At 41.7% G+C, this 13,179-nt stretch overlaps 1 protein-coding gene across 6 annotated transcripts in view; it reads right to left on the bottom strand.

The window, feature by feature from the left end:
- THADA (THADA armadillo repeat containing) overlaps positions 1-13,179 on the bottom strand; it is a 360,989-nt gene that overhangs the window by 168,408 nt on the left and 179,402 nt on the right. For all 6 annotated transcript variants that reach the window (XM_049870444.1, XM_049870443.1, XM_049870447.1 and 3 more), the window contains one exon: positions 7,282-7,450. In XM_049870444.1, coding sequence (XP_049726401.1) covers positions 7,282-7,450 — 169 coding nt within the window. The remainder of the gene's footprint in view (positions 1-7,281; positions 7,451-13,179) is intronic.

Genomic DNA, 13,179 nt, shown 5'->3' with positions numbered 1-13,179 from the left:
TCAGACTCTCTGAGAGCTAAAGGAATCAATACCTGTCTTGGCACACCTACAGCCATGCCAACTGAGAAGCTCTCCTGAGCCCTTCTTGGACTGTGGAGCTTCCGAACAACTAGGATTTTCCTCCTTTCCCACTAATGCAAGTCCTCAGGAAGAAAGACTGAACCTAACCACTAGCGACAACAGTGAGCTTTCCTTCAAATTATGACTCACACCAGAAAAAGCGCACTGACCAGCAGCCCATTTATAACTCACAACATCAGCATAACTTCACGCTTTTATTTTTGATTCTGAATTATATAAACTAAACAACAATGGACACAGGCCAGCATCTTAGGTCACCAAATAGAATCTAACAAAAAATGTTCCATTTCTGGACAGCTTGAACTCTACTTTACGCTTCATATTTCAAGAAATATGAGTAAGATAATAAAACTCTTAAAGTATAAGGTGTAGTCTTAACGTGGCTCTTACCTATTTAAAGATAGAATTGATAATTCTTGTAAATTGTATTTAACCATAAGTTTTGATACAACATTAATAAAATATAATAAAAAAATAATATCTTTTCTATAAACATTCATTTGCTTCCTGATTTAAGAAACCCCCATAGAGCTTATACTTAAGGCTGCCTCTCTTGCTGACTTTCTATTTGCCTCCATTATTCCTCTCTGTAACGGAGGCAGAACGATGGTTGGTCCAATCCCCACTTCTTGCAGTTACTCCTTCACAAAACTGAATGGCCAAATTGGCCTACCTTTTCTTCTTTCCTGGTTTTCTGCTTTTCCTTCCCACAAAGGTAATACCAAGATGTGCCTCTATTTGTATCTCCATGCTGTCCCTGCCAGCCCAGTACCCTTGTTCCTACCTGCATAAAGATCTTGACTTTAGCCCCAGTACAGAGTATATCAGGGGCCCTTTTCCAGATATTCTAAAGCAAAAATGGGCTCAGTTTCAGAGTCTTGATTTATGCCTGATGCCCTGCCTGGCTGCTTTATCTTTTGCCTTGCCTCCATTTCTGTTACTTGTATGCTCCCTGATCCCTGATGGCTCACTTGGCTTCTAACGCACAACCATCCCACTGGAAGGAAGATAAGAGCCTTAAGGGCAAACTCCTTGTTTTCACCAGAACTTACAATAGGCCTAGCTCAGGGTGAGCATGCCACAGTGTTCAATGAATTGAATGCAATCCCCACCACTTGTTTCTGGTCCCATCAGCCCTACGTGTATGATTCACCATTCCCATGGTTGCCCAAGTTTGGAGGTTTTATCAAACCCTGAAGAATGACAGAAGGCATGGCAACTGTGGACTTGGCTATAGCCTAGGTCCCAAGGGATGATTCTGTATTTTAAGGTTTTTGTTTTTGTGTGCCCTTGAATTGATTCCGACTTCAGGCGACCCTATAGGAAAGGGTAGAACTGCCCCACAGGGTTTCCAAGGCTGTAATCATTACGGAAGCAGACCGCCACGTCTTTATCCTGCAGTGTGGCTGGTGGGTTCAATCGAACCACCGACCTTTTAGTTAGCAGCCAAGTGCTTAAGTACTGTGCCTCCAGGACTCCTGATTTCAAGGTGGTTGTTGTTAGATGCCATCAAGTCAGCTCCACTCACAGTGACCTTATGTACAACAGAACAATGGCTGGTCCTGCGCCATCCTGATAATCGTTGTTACGCTAGAGCCCACTGTTGTAGCCACTGTGTCAATCCACCTGCTTGAGGGTCTTTTTCTTTTTCATTGACCCTCTACTTTATCAAGCATGATATACTTCTCCAGGGACTGATTCCTCCTGATAACATGTCCAAAGTACATGAGATGAGGTCTTGCCATCCTCACTTCTAAGGAGCATTCTGGCTGTACTTCTTCCAAGACAGGTTTGTTCGTTCTTTTGGCAGTCCACGGTATACTCGATATTCTTCACCAACACCGTAATTCAAAGGTGTCAATTCTTCTTTGGTCTTCCTTATTCATTGCCCAGTTTTCACATGCATATGAGGTGACTGAAAACACCATGGCCTGAGTGAGGCACACCTTAAAGTGACATCTTTTCTTTTGAAAACTTTAAAAAGGTCTTTTGCAGCAGATTTGCCTATTGCAATGCGTCATTTGATATCTTGACTGCTGCTTCCATGGGCATTGATTGTAGATCCAAGTAAAATGAAATCCTTGACAACTTCAATCTTTTCTCTGTTTATCATGATGTTGCTCATTGATCCAGTTGTGAGGATTTTTGTTTTCTTTATGTTGAGTTGTAATCCATACTGAAGGCTGTGGTCTTTGATCTTCATCAGTAAGTGCTTCAAGTCCTCTTCACTTTCTGCAAGCAAGGTTGTATCATCTGCATAATGCAGGTTGTTAATGAGTGTTCCTCTAATCCTGATGCCCCATTCTTCTTCATATAGTCTAGTTTCTGGGATTATTTGCTCAGCATACAGATTGAATAAGTACGGTGAAAGGATAGAACCCTGACACACACCTTTCCTGACTTTAAACCACACAGTATCCCCTTGTTCTGTTCGAACGACTGCCTCTTGATCCATGTATAGGTTCCTCATGAGCACAATTAAGTGTTCTGGAATTCCCATTCTTGGAAATGTTACCCGTAATTTGTTATGATCCATGCAAATGCCTTTGCATAGTCAATAAAATAGTGCCTTTGCATAATTAATAAAATAAGATTTCAAGGTTAAGAGTGTTAAATGGAAGACTAAAAGGAAATGAGAGAGAGAGAGACTAGAAGAGGGAGGGAGGGTATTTTTTAAAGTTGTAGCTTCTCTAGATTTCACTGACTTCCTCTGTCTTTCTCTATAAACTGAAGAGCTTATGTTGTGTTCAGAGGTGTGGTACCATATCAAATTAGATTTAAGGAGACCAACTGAGTGACAAGGGATAAAAAACAGAGCTGAGGTGGATTCTTGGTTTCTTTAGGCATAAAAGTTGGTATTCACATCAAGTATCAGAGAGGCAGCATGTTCTGAGGCTAAACAAAGTGCACGGACTTTAGAGGTTATTATCTTATCTCCACCACTCACTCACTCTGTGACTTTACACAAGTCACCCTCTCAGGCTTACCTCAATTTCCTCATTAAAAAAACAGAAAAACGAGGAAGTTGAGGGGGAGGAGAAAATAACACCTACCTTACAGGGTTGCTGAGGCTATTTGAGACTGTTCATGAAATCGCACATGTAATTCATGGGGAACACAGGAAGCGCTCAACAGATGTTCAGTTTACTTCTCTACCGCATACCTTCAATTCTTCATCTAGGCCGTATGAAGTCCATCCCTGGCTAATATTTCATGTTAACCCAAGTATGGACTACCACTGCTTGGCGCCACAAGCAGAAAACTGCAATCTTTTTGACTCAGAATTCTCAAAGTACAGAAACCAAGGCTCCAAATTGGTGGGTTAGGAAGAAAAGGGGAATGAGAGAATTCAAGTATTCAATAGGTTCTGTTGGCAAAAACTCCAGATTTTAACGTCAACATTAGACGAAAAACGTAGATTATGTTTACACCTGCAAAGGGATGAGGAGAACTGTGATTTATTTAAATAAAAAAACAATAAACTTTCATCTAGAATACTCATGAAAATGCGAGGTAGTTTTTCTGCTTCATTACAAGCTAAATTACCTCAACTGTATTATAGTTTAATTATATAAAACAGTTTAATTAAAGAATAAGCAGGGATCACCTTTCATATATTTATATTATCAGAAACATAACCAAAATAGCTTAGGAAGTCAGAAACTCAAAATTTAAATTTTTACTTCATACTAGTGCATGAAGCACCAAATGTGAGTTAAGTACCCAGGCATCAGAATCTTCCCTCAGGATAGTTGTCCAAATTCTTCCTCAATACCCAAGAACTTTTTTTTTTTTAACTCCAATATGATTTCCCTGGTGTGATAAGTAACCTAGTAATAATGTTAAGTCCCCAACATGGAGAGTTTTGGCCACGAAAACAGACGGTTAATTCTACTTAAAAGACAGGGCATCCCTGCCAGTGTTGTTCTCAGATGAGGTAATGTCCATGGCTCTTATCTAGCCTTTATTGAGATTTAATGTCATTTACCACTGGCTCTTACAAACCTGCTGCAGAATCTCACCTTTTCTAATATGTGCGACTTCCATCCACTTCAACATTGCAATTATGAACCTCTGGTTTTTAAAATAATTAAGAAATGAACCCCACATGTTCCTTTTTTTTTTTTTTGCACGTCCTATAATTTGAGTCTTTCTTCCATAGTCCCAGAAGATTCAGAGATCAGCACATTTCTTCTTTTCAAGGCACGGTATAGAAATACTCTGGGCTTTGATATATTTCTGTAAACATTTTTTTCAAAGAAGCCAAAATGTATAATTCAAGAAAATGTTCTGTGGAAGAATTTTGTTTTCTGATTACAAAATGATTTCCTGGTTTTAGAAAAAATAACAGTTTTCTATTTATTTAGCTGGTTCTCCAGGTCCCAGGGAGATTATCATTCCTTTCAATCCCTGAGATCTCTTTTCCAGGTGCAGACCTTTCACTGATTTCAAAGGTAACTTTATGTGAAGGAGGAATCTATAAACTGTGGGAAGGAGAGAAAAAAGAGCCCTCCCTACCTTACCCCTTGTGCTTTCCCCATAAAGAACAACAGGGTGAAACAGAAGCGTTACAATACAGAGGAGACACCCCAATGAGCAGACAAAAAGGCTTTTCACATGCCTTTGACTTCCTTTTTTTCAACCAGAGTAAACCAACCTTGATAAAGGCAGTAATCTGTTTGGCAAACACAAACACAATACCCAGCACCCCCGCTGTTTTGTTTTTCAACAAGCCCTTCATTTCACCAACACTTAGGAACCAGGGGAGCCGCCACAACCATCCCGTTGTACGATTTTTACCTTTTCATAGTGTTTTTCCATCTCACATTTTATCTAGCAGAAGTAAATTTAGGAATATCAAAGGCACCCCAGAGATAGATCAAAAGACCATGTTTTGTTGCTGGGCAGATAGATGAAACAAAAGCCAAGCCTTCTAGTGGTGTGTGTGGGAAACTAGGCTGAGAGGCCTGTGTATACAACTGGAGAAAGAACCAAAGAAGCAATCCCAACCACATCACCTCCGACAAAGGCCAGCCCAGAGCTGATCGTCAATAAAGGAAATCTGAGGGCTGATGCCCCTGACAATCCAAGCTTGCCTTCTAACCCAGCTGCATCATCTGTGGTTCACACTTTGAAAAGCCTGTTTTGTATTACTCATTGTGCCAACCCCGTTCCTGCAGAGAAGTAGCAGAGCCTGACAGCCACAATCAAGAGAGCTAATTTATTTGACTTGGCCAACGGTGACCTTTGGGCCTCAGTGGCCCACCTTTAAAACCAAGATAACCCCTGCCCCTCTCTTCATCACAGGGATATAGTGAGGACTCAAGAGAGATGAGCACTTCAAGCAGGAGAAAAGAGTTTATAGTTAAGAAACCAGCAAAGACCCCTGATGTGTATAACATAGACCAGAGGACCTTAAACTGCAGTCTGGGGCCCTTAGCGGGACGTGAATCCTTTTAGGAAGTCTGCACAAACAAACAATTTTCAAAGTGATCCTAAGACCTTACTTTCCTCTTTCACTCTCATTCTCTCGTGAGTTTACAGTGGCGGTTTCCATGATAGGTGATGATATCACCTATGCTTAAGTTTTCCGTGCTTTAATTTCTACTTAAATATGAACAGATATAACCCACATACACAAAAGCTTTTTGGGGCCCTCGATAACTGTTTAAGAGTATAAAGATGTCCTGAGAGCAGATTGAGAACCGCCAACCTAGAATTCAGTCCCACCCACGTTTGCAGTTCCCAGAAGGGCTGCCCTTTCCATATGTTGTTCTGAGCCTTTCTGTATGTTGTTCTCTCTACAAAGGAGATTCCTGCCCTTCCTTCACTTGGCTAGCTTCTTCTGCTCTCTGCTTAGATGTCTTTTCTTTGGGAAGCTTTCCCTGACTTCCCCAAGACAGCTCAGGAGCTCTGCTGTGTGTGTCCCCTATGTATAGTATGCTACACTGAGGCTGCCTATTATCTAGGCAGTTTTTGCCTATTTGTCTTTTGGCTTTGTCAAGGCAAGGACTGACTTAGCCACTGCTTTGTCTGTGATGCAGTCATATGTAGCAGGCACTCAATTCATACTTACTGAATATATAAATCAGGCAGAGAAAGAAGGTAAGATAGATCTATCATATTTTCACCTGGGGGAAGTTACCAGAGATATTAGTTTTCTTTAAAGTCTCATTGAAATTATGATAATAAAAACAGTATTAGGTAGGTAGGAAGACAGATAGACAGACAGCACTTATTACGTACCAGGCACTGTTCTAAGCACTTTAAGCATATCAGTTCATTTATTCTTTATAAAATCCCGTGAGGAGTACACTACTGTTATCCTCATTTCAAAAATGAAGAGACAGATGTGCGGGTGGTGAGTGGTGGATGTGGGATTCACACACAGGCCATCAGACTGCAGAGTCCTGTACCAATATCCCCTTTACACACCGCCTGCCCTGTCAGCAGCACAGGCCTCAGGCTTATAACATGTACCAGGAACTCAAGGCCATCTCTCAGCTCTGCTCATAAATCAGGGACACGGCCTGACAATTAAATTCCACCCTCAGCCCTGCCCCAGTGTGAGTGACCTCAGCAGCCGTATCAACAACAGATCTCACCAGTACCACCTGTCTCCAAGTTTAGTTAGGGTTTAAAAGGGCGGTTCCCATAAAAAGTCTACATCTCATTCATTTGTTGTACTTCAGTCTTTTCTAGAAGAAATGTTCAATAAAAACAATAAATAAATGTGCATATTTATTTGAAATAAAAGTATGTCCTACAGCTCAGCAGACAAGAGATGAGTACGGTTTGATACTGTCCTCTGATGTACTATGGTTTGGTGCTGCAGGGCAAACTCTCCCTGATGTGTGTAAGAGGCTGGGTTAACCTCTCTTCTGTGGAATGCTCACAGCTTCACCCTGAACAAGGAGTGGTCCAGAATGTTCTTCAGGCATACTTGACAGAAAAGACAAAACTTTATCTGGGTCAGAGAGGTCAGTAAGTCCAAAAGGGAAAGTATGATGTGGACGACACAGGATTTAACGCAAAAGGTGATCTGACAGAATCGTAGTGTGACACTGTACTCATGTTTGTGATGAAGAAAGCACACCTAGGAAATACCTCTACAGGTAAAGCTGAAAGTCTCTGTGCTAAATCTTCAACTGCTAACAGCAGACGAGACACCAAAATTCATCCTTTTGTGGCATTACTTACCTGGAGAAGTGTCCCATGGATATGGTTTTGCCGGAAACACTGGTCAGTGCAGTTAGGGAGTCTGGCCAACAGAGTTCGGATGGTATCTGGGATTTGGTCTATCATAACAAATGGGACCAAGGCACGAGCTGCCATCTCACGGGATCGGTAGACAGGTGAGCCACCACACCTGGGAAGAAACAAAAACACAGGACCATTCGATACTCATCTCTGTATCTCTGCCTTTGAATATGCTGATGATGTTTTGCTCCTTATTCCAAATGATGTTTGTTGTCCTTCTGTTAGTTCTACAGGTAACTTGGCTTTTGTTATAAACACCATTAACATCTATAATTCTATCACAGGGATAAATGTAGATAGGCTTTGGCAATAATAAATGCACAGTAGCAAAAATTACTTACTCCTCAACAATCAAACAACTATTTATCAGGCACTTATAATGACCAAAAGCATCCTGGTAAGTGTCATGAGAAATAAAAGAGTCAACGCTTTCTTTGAGGAGCTTACACTCTGGTTGGCAAGGTGAGAGGTACATTTGAAAAGATGACCAAAGGCACAAGAGACTACAGGAAAAAATGATAAATGATCTTGACGTTATGGCTGTAGGAAGTCAGAGGAGGGTAAGATTGTGGGTTGTGATGTTCAAAAGCATAAAACTCAGAAGAGCAAGCATGATTCAAGTAGGCCAAAAGAAACCAGGGAGCCATTTCAACCAAGGACAGCAGTATAAAGCAAGAGTAGAAATGCTCAGGGTATGTCTGAGAGGAAATAGGTAGATGACGTAGACGCTCATGAACAACAGTGGAAGCTAAGTGAGTCTGGCCAGACTGGGGAATGCCACAAATGGAAGACTACATGGTTTGAACTTACTGTTAAGAGCGAGTCAACAAATCCTTAACTCTGCACTGACTCACACCCAAAGAGCTTGAATACGAGCCAGTTCTTAAATACAAGAAAATCATGGACAAGTGGTATTTTGAGATTCTACAAAGGTCATTGGAAAGGCAGGTTGTCCGAGGGCCTCCTGACTTTGTAAACATTCAGAACCTGGGAGTTCATAACCATTTTGTTGCAACTGTGACCTTGAGAGCCTTCACAGATACACGATTATCTGAGGAGAAAGTCCAGTATGGTAGGTTCTAGCTTACATAAATTCTTGACTATAACTCTCAAGACTGTATGATCTTTGAACCAATTTAAAAAATAACTCAACTTATAAGATAAAGATGGGAAAGATCGGAGGATGGCAGACTCTATAGGGGAAAGAGATGGCTTCTTGGCTTTTTCCCAGAATTCAGCAGTGTTCCAGCTTTTGGTATTTAGGACATGAGGTAATTTCTGGTAAGATCTGGACTGTTATGACCACGTGGCCATGTAGGCTTAGCTTGTAGAAGGACAAAGCACAATGACTGAAATGTTTCTAACACCCTGGAGGCATCACCAACAGTTATCTCAATATAAGAATAAAAATACAGATAACAATTTCTGTACAGATGGAATGACCTAAACAGAACTTCATCATGGGGGTAAGGAGAAGGAGATAGGGAAAGAGGAGAAAGCAGTATAGGGCAAATCCAAACACTGTGCCGCTTTTTCCCCTAAGAAGGTAGGTCCGCCAGCGCTTACCTTCAGGACCTCAAAGAGCTAAGCTGAGCATCATTCCATGGGAAGACACTGAGGGCTGGGGTTACAGAGATTTCCCAATTGACGCTAACATTTCTAACAACTCATTCATCTTCTCTCACACTTATTTTTCCTTTAAAATGATTAAATGTTGAATCTGTAATTGGAAAATGCAATAAAATGTTTGCTTTGGCCTCCAGGGGGAGAGGAATGAGAAAACTTTGCCTGACAGAGAAAAGAAAATTCTTTCAAAATGCTGTGAGATTTAATTTGCAAATGACGTCAGCTCGGCAGTCATTTGTCCTAAACTTCCCAATCTGTTCCCCCTCACCCGAACCCCCTCCAACACACACACTTTGTGTTGGAGTGTTTTATGTTACCGAAAGGGCTCTTGTATATAAATGTTTCTTTTCAAATACAAATAACTCTGACATGGTTACAGATGTTTAGTTTCTAATTAGCAGTAACTGTACACTAAAGAATCCCCCTCCTTTTGCTGCTGACCTTTTACAAATGATGATTTCCCAAAGGAATCTCGCATCCAGGCAGGAGAAAGAATGGAAAGTGGGAGAAGCGCCAGAATCTTCTGCTTTCAGATACCCGGTCAAATATATACAACCAGGTAAAAAGAGAAACAAAACCTTCCCTGGAAAGGGTAATGCAATTACAGAAAAAGAGAAGAAGCTTATTTTTAAAGTAACATTTAATTAAGTAACGTTCATTACAAAGCAATGATTAAATGCAATATCAAACTCCTTTCCATTACAAATTGTTTAAATGGAAGGATATAACCATTAAGAAAAAAAAAAAAAGACATTTCCAGGCTATTGTTTTGTCAGCTATTGGAGAAAAGGGTTGGCTGATAAGAAAACCTAGCTTTCTTCTAAGAGTATGTGGGCTGGCGTGAGGGGATACACACAGCCTTTTCAGCCCCAAGTGAAATATATTTCAAGCTAAAATCCATCTTCCCTCTAGATAGAGTCTTCTACTTTGGCTCAATAAATGAACCAAGATTAAGCAGAGATTCCCTTCAAGGACATAACAGAATCTAGTGGCTAGAAGAACTGCAAATTAAATACCTAGATTTTTATCCTTCTTTGTCCACCAATTGACTTTTGCGACTTGGACAAGTCACTGTAACCTCTCCAAGTCTCGGTCCAGCTGAACTGGTGGTGATAACTTCTACTGAATCCCCTGAGGTGATGTCTATGACAGCACTCCAAGAAGAAAGACTCTTTGGAAAAACAAAGTTATTACATTGCACTGTGCCTATATCTGGAGCCCTGGAGGCACAGTGGTTAAGAGCTTGACTGCTGACCAAAAAGTCAGCAGTTGGAATCCACCAGCTGCTTCTTGGAAACCCCATGGGGCAGATCCACTCTGACCTATAAGGTTGCTATGAATTGGAATCGACTCAATGGCAACGGGTTTGGGATTTTTTTTGGTGCCTGTATCTAGCATAGAACCAGAACATTCTAGGAATTACAGGCCTCTTTAGAGTATTAAGATCATGGAACAAATTCTGTACTGTTTTCATTAGAAAAAGATAGGCTAAGTCAATGGCAGGAAAGCAAAGAGAATTTTCCACTCCATTAAAAGTGATGAGGAATAGTCTCAAGTGTTTCTGAGAGAAAGTGGTACAGCCTCTGAGTCTCTATTTCTTTTGTAAATAAAGCAAATGAATTTGGGATCTGGAAGGTCACTCCCACTTCTAACATTCTTTGAAAACTGTTTCCTCAACAGCCCTGGTTGTGCTCTCGGCCTGAAGACCAAGCTTTTCACAGAATCTGCAGGGACCAGCAGACACCTGTGCCTTTCAACCTCCAGCTCTCTCGCTCCAATGAGCCATTTCCAAGCTCATTTTAATCACAGTTATCGATTGCCTACGGTGTTCTCAGAACTATGTGACATGAGAAATGACATGTCTGTAACAGTGATACTTGCATATACAGGCTTTGGCAGTTTATAAAACGCCTGCATACAGGTCATCTCTTTGCTAGGCAACATTTCTCTAAGAAAGGAAGGGCACTGTAAGGCTAAAGGAACAGATGAAAAATAGAATGAAGCTCCTAAAAGCTCTGTGGACCCTCCAGGATGTATAAGCTGCAGCGCCCAGGCCAGAACCGCCATCTACCACGCCCAGCTCCAGCTCTTTGGTTACCCCAAGCTATAGCTTCCACCTGGAAATCGAGAAAGCATAAGAAATACCTCCTAGCTAACAAAAACACAAACCTTAATTTACAAGTATGTGGAAAACCTCTAAATGGGTGCTTTTTCTTTTCCTAACATTTTTTTGGATCATGCAAACATTTCAGAATCTAATATAAACTAAGGACTGTCTCACAAGTGAAACATATTTATGAACATATACACACAATTTCCCCTACCATTTCAGGAGGTTCATACATGATACCCTGACACGTGTCTAAATCCTTGGAGCAGTTTCCCTGCCTGAGGTCAAGAATCTCCAGCTGTTCCTTGCATACACTGGATGACTTTACAGTGTGGCCATCAAGTATGTGCTCTGCTTTAGAGACATGGAGAGTGAGAGCTAAGACGCCGCCTAGAGGGAACCAAGAGCTTAGAGGAGGAGCCAGATACATAACCTGATAAGCACTAGTCAGTGGTACCCATGGATAGACACAGGTGTGGAGTAACCCAGAAAACAGAGATGGGAGCGAGAGCTGGAATGACTTTCAGGAGGAGATAAAGAACCTTCCAATGAGGCTGATACACACTTTGGACTTAACACTTAGGAGCCCTGGAGAGTTTAGAATGCAGTAGTCTAAGCAGAGGAGGACCACTCTGCTGGGATCATCCCCTCCATTCCACCTCCTTTCACTCCAGGAGTTTCTCTCTTATATTTATCGAGAATCTGTTCCAGTTCTCCTGAAAGATTTCACATGTACATGGCATGCCTGTAGGTCAGGCACAGGAGACATCTACAAAGTGCTTACTACAAGCATGCATGGGTCAGGTACTAGAGCATCAGAGAGAAAAGTCACTGCCCGGGCCACAAGGAACCTATTATTTAGTGGGAAAGTAGGCCAATCAGCCAATGATTCTCAGGGCTAGGAGGAGTGAATACAGGCCGTTGGCAGAAGAACAGAGGTGGGAAACCCAGAAAGGAGGCGGGGTGGTTGGAGAGACCATGTCCAGCTCTGCCCAAGTGGGTCAGGCAGAAAGAAGACCTGGGTATGCCCCAGAGGTGCTCTCCCAGGCCTGTGCCTTTCCCTGTGTGAATCGAAACTGGCCCTCGGTGCAACTACTCAAAAAGGAAGGAAACTAAGCCTTATTAAATGTCCCCTTGTGCAAGGACTGGCTACATGCTTTTATAAACACTACAGTCATGTGTCACTTAACGTGCATGACACATTCTGTGAAATAGGACATTATGTGATTTAGAACACGTGTGAATATGCCTAAATCACGAGCAACAGCATTCACTGATTTTCCACCTTCCTGTTGTTTAATAACCTTTTGTTTCGCTTCCAAATTGATACTTCTCCTTTGCGTCTTCCTGTTGCAATCACTAGCAATAGTTCTTGCCTTCCTGTTGCAATCACTAGCAATAGTTCTTGCTGTGTTTGGGAGCCATGAAACACTTCACAGTAATATTTTCGAAAGATAATTTAACTGAGAAATAACACTACAACACTCAAGAGACACGTGATACATGAGACGGGATGCTACCACCTGCACGAGGGTGGAGGCATACATTGTTATACAGTAAAATTTTATTTGTAAGTAGGGAAGTTCACGTTAAAATAACGATAGAAAGTATAGTACAGTACATAAGCCAGTAACACAGGCATTTATCATGACTATCAAGATCTATGCATTATGGGTTATATATGTACTGCACCATTATACAAAGAGCCCTGGTGATTCACTCGTTAAAGCAATCAACTGTTAACTGAGAGGCTGGCGGTTCGAAACCACCAGCAGCTCTGAGGGAGAAAGATGTGGCAGTCACTTCCGTAGAGATTTACAGCCTTGGAAACCCTATGGGGTCCTTATGAGCCAGAATCACTCGACAGCAACAATTCTACCTTTTGAGGAAACCCTGGTGGCAGAGTGATTAAGAGCTTGGCTGCTAACCAAAAGGTCAGCAGTTCAAATCTACCAGGCGCTCCTTGGAAACCCTATGGGGCAGTTCTATTCTGTCATATAGGGTCACTATGAGTCCGAGTCGACTTGACCACAATGGGTTTGGTTTTTTGGTTTGGTTTCTGAAGGATGAGTGAGAAAGCAGCAGGCTGAGAGGCCTCAGGT

Source organism: Elephas maximus, chromosome 26 (assembly GCF_024166365.1).
Source record: "Elephas maximus indicus isolate mEleMax1 chromosome 26, mEleMax1 primary haplotype, whole genome shotgun sequence".
Taxonomy (NCBI): Eukaryota; Metazoa; Chordata; class Mammalia; order Proboscidea; family Elephantidae; genus Elephas; species Elephas maximus.
The sequence above is the reverse complement of the archived record's forward strand: the minus strand, read 5'-3'. Positions and strand labels throughout refer to the sequence as shown.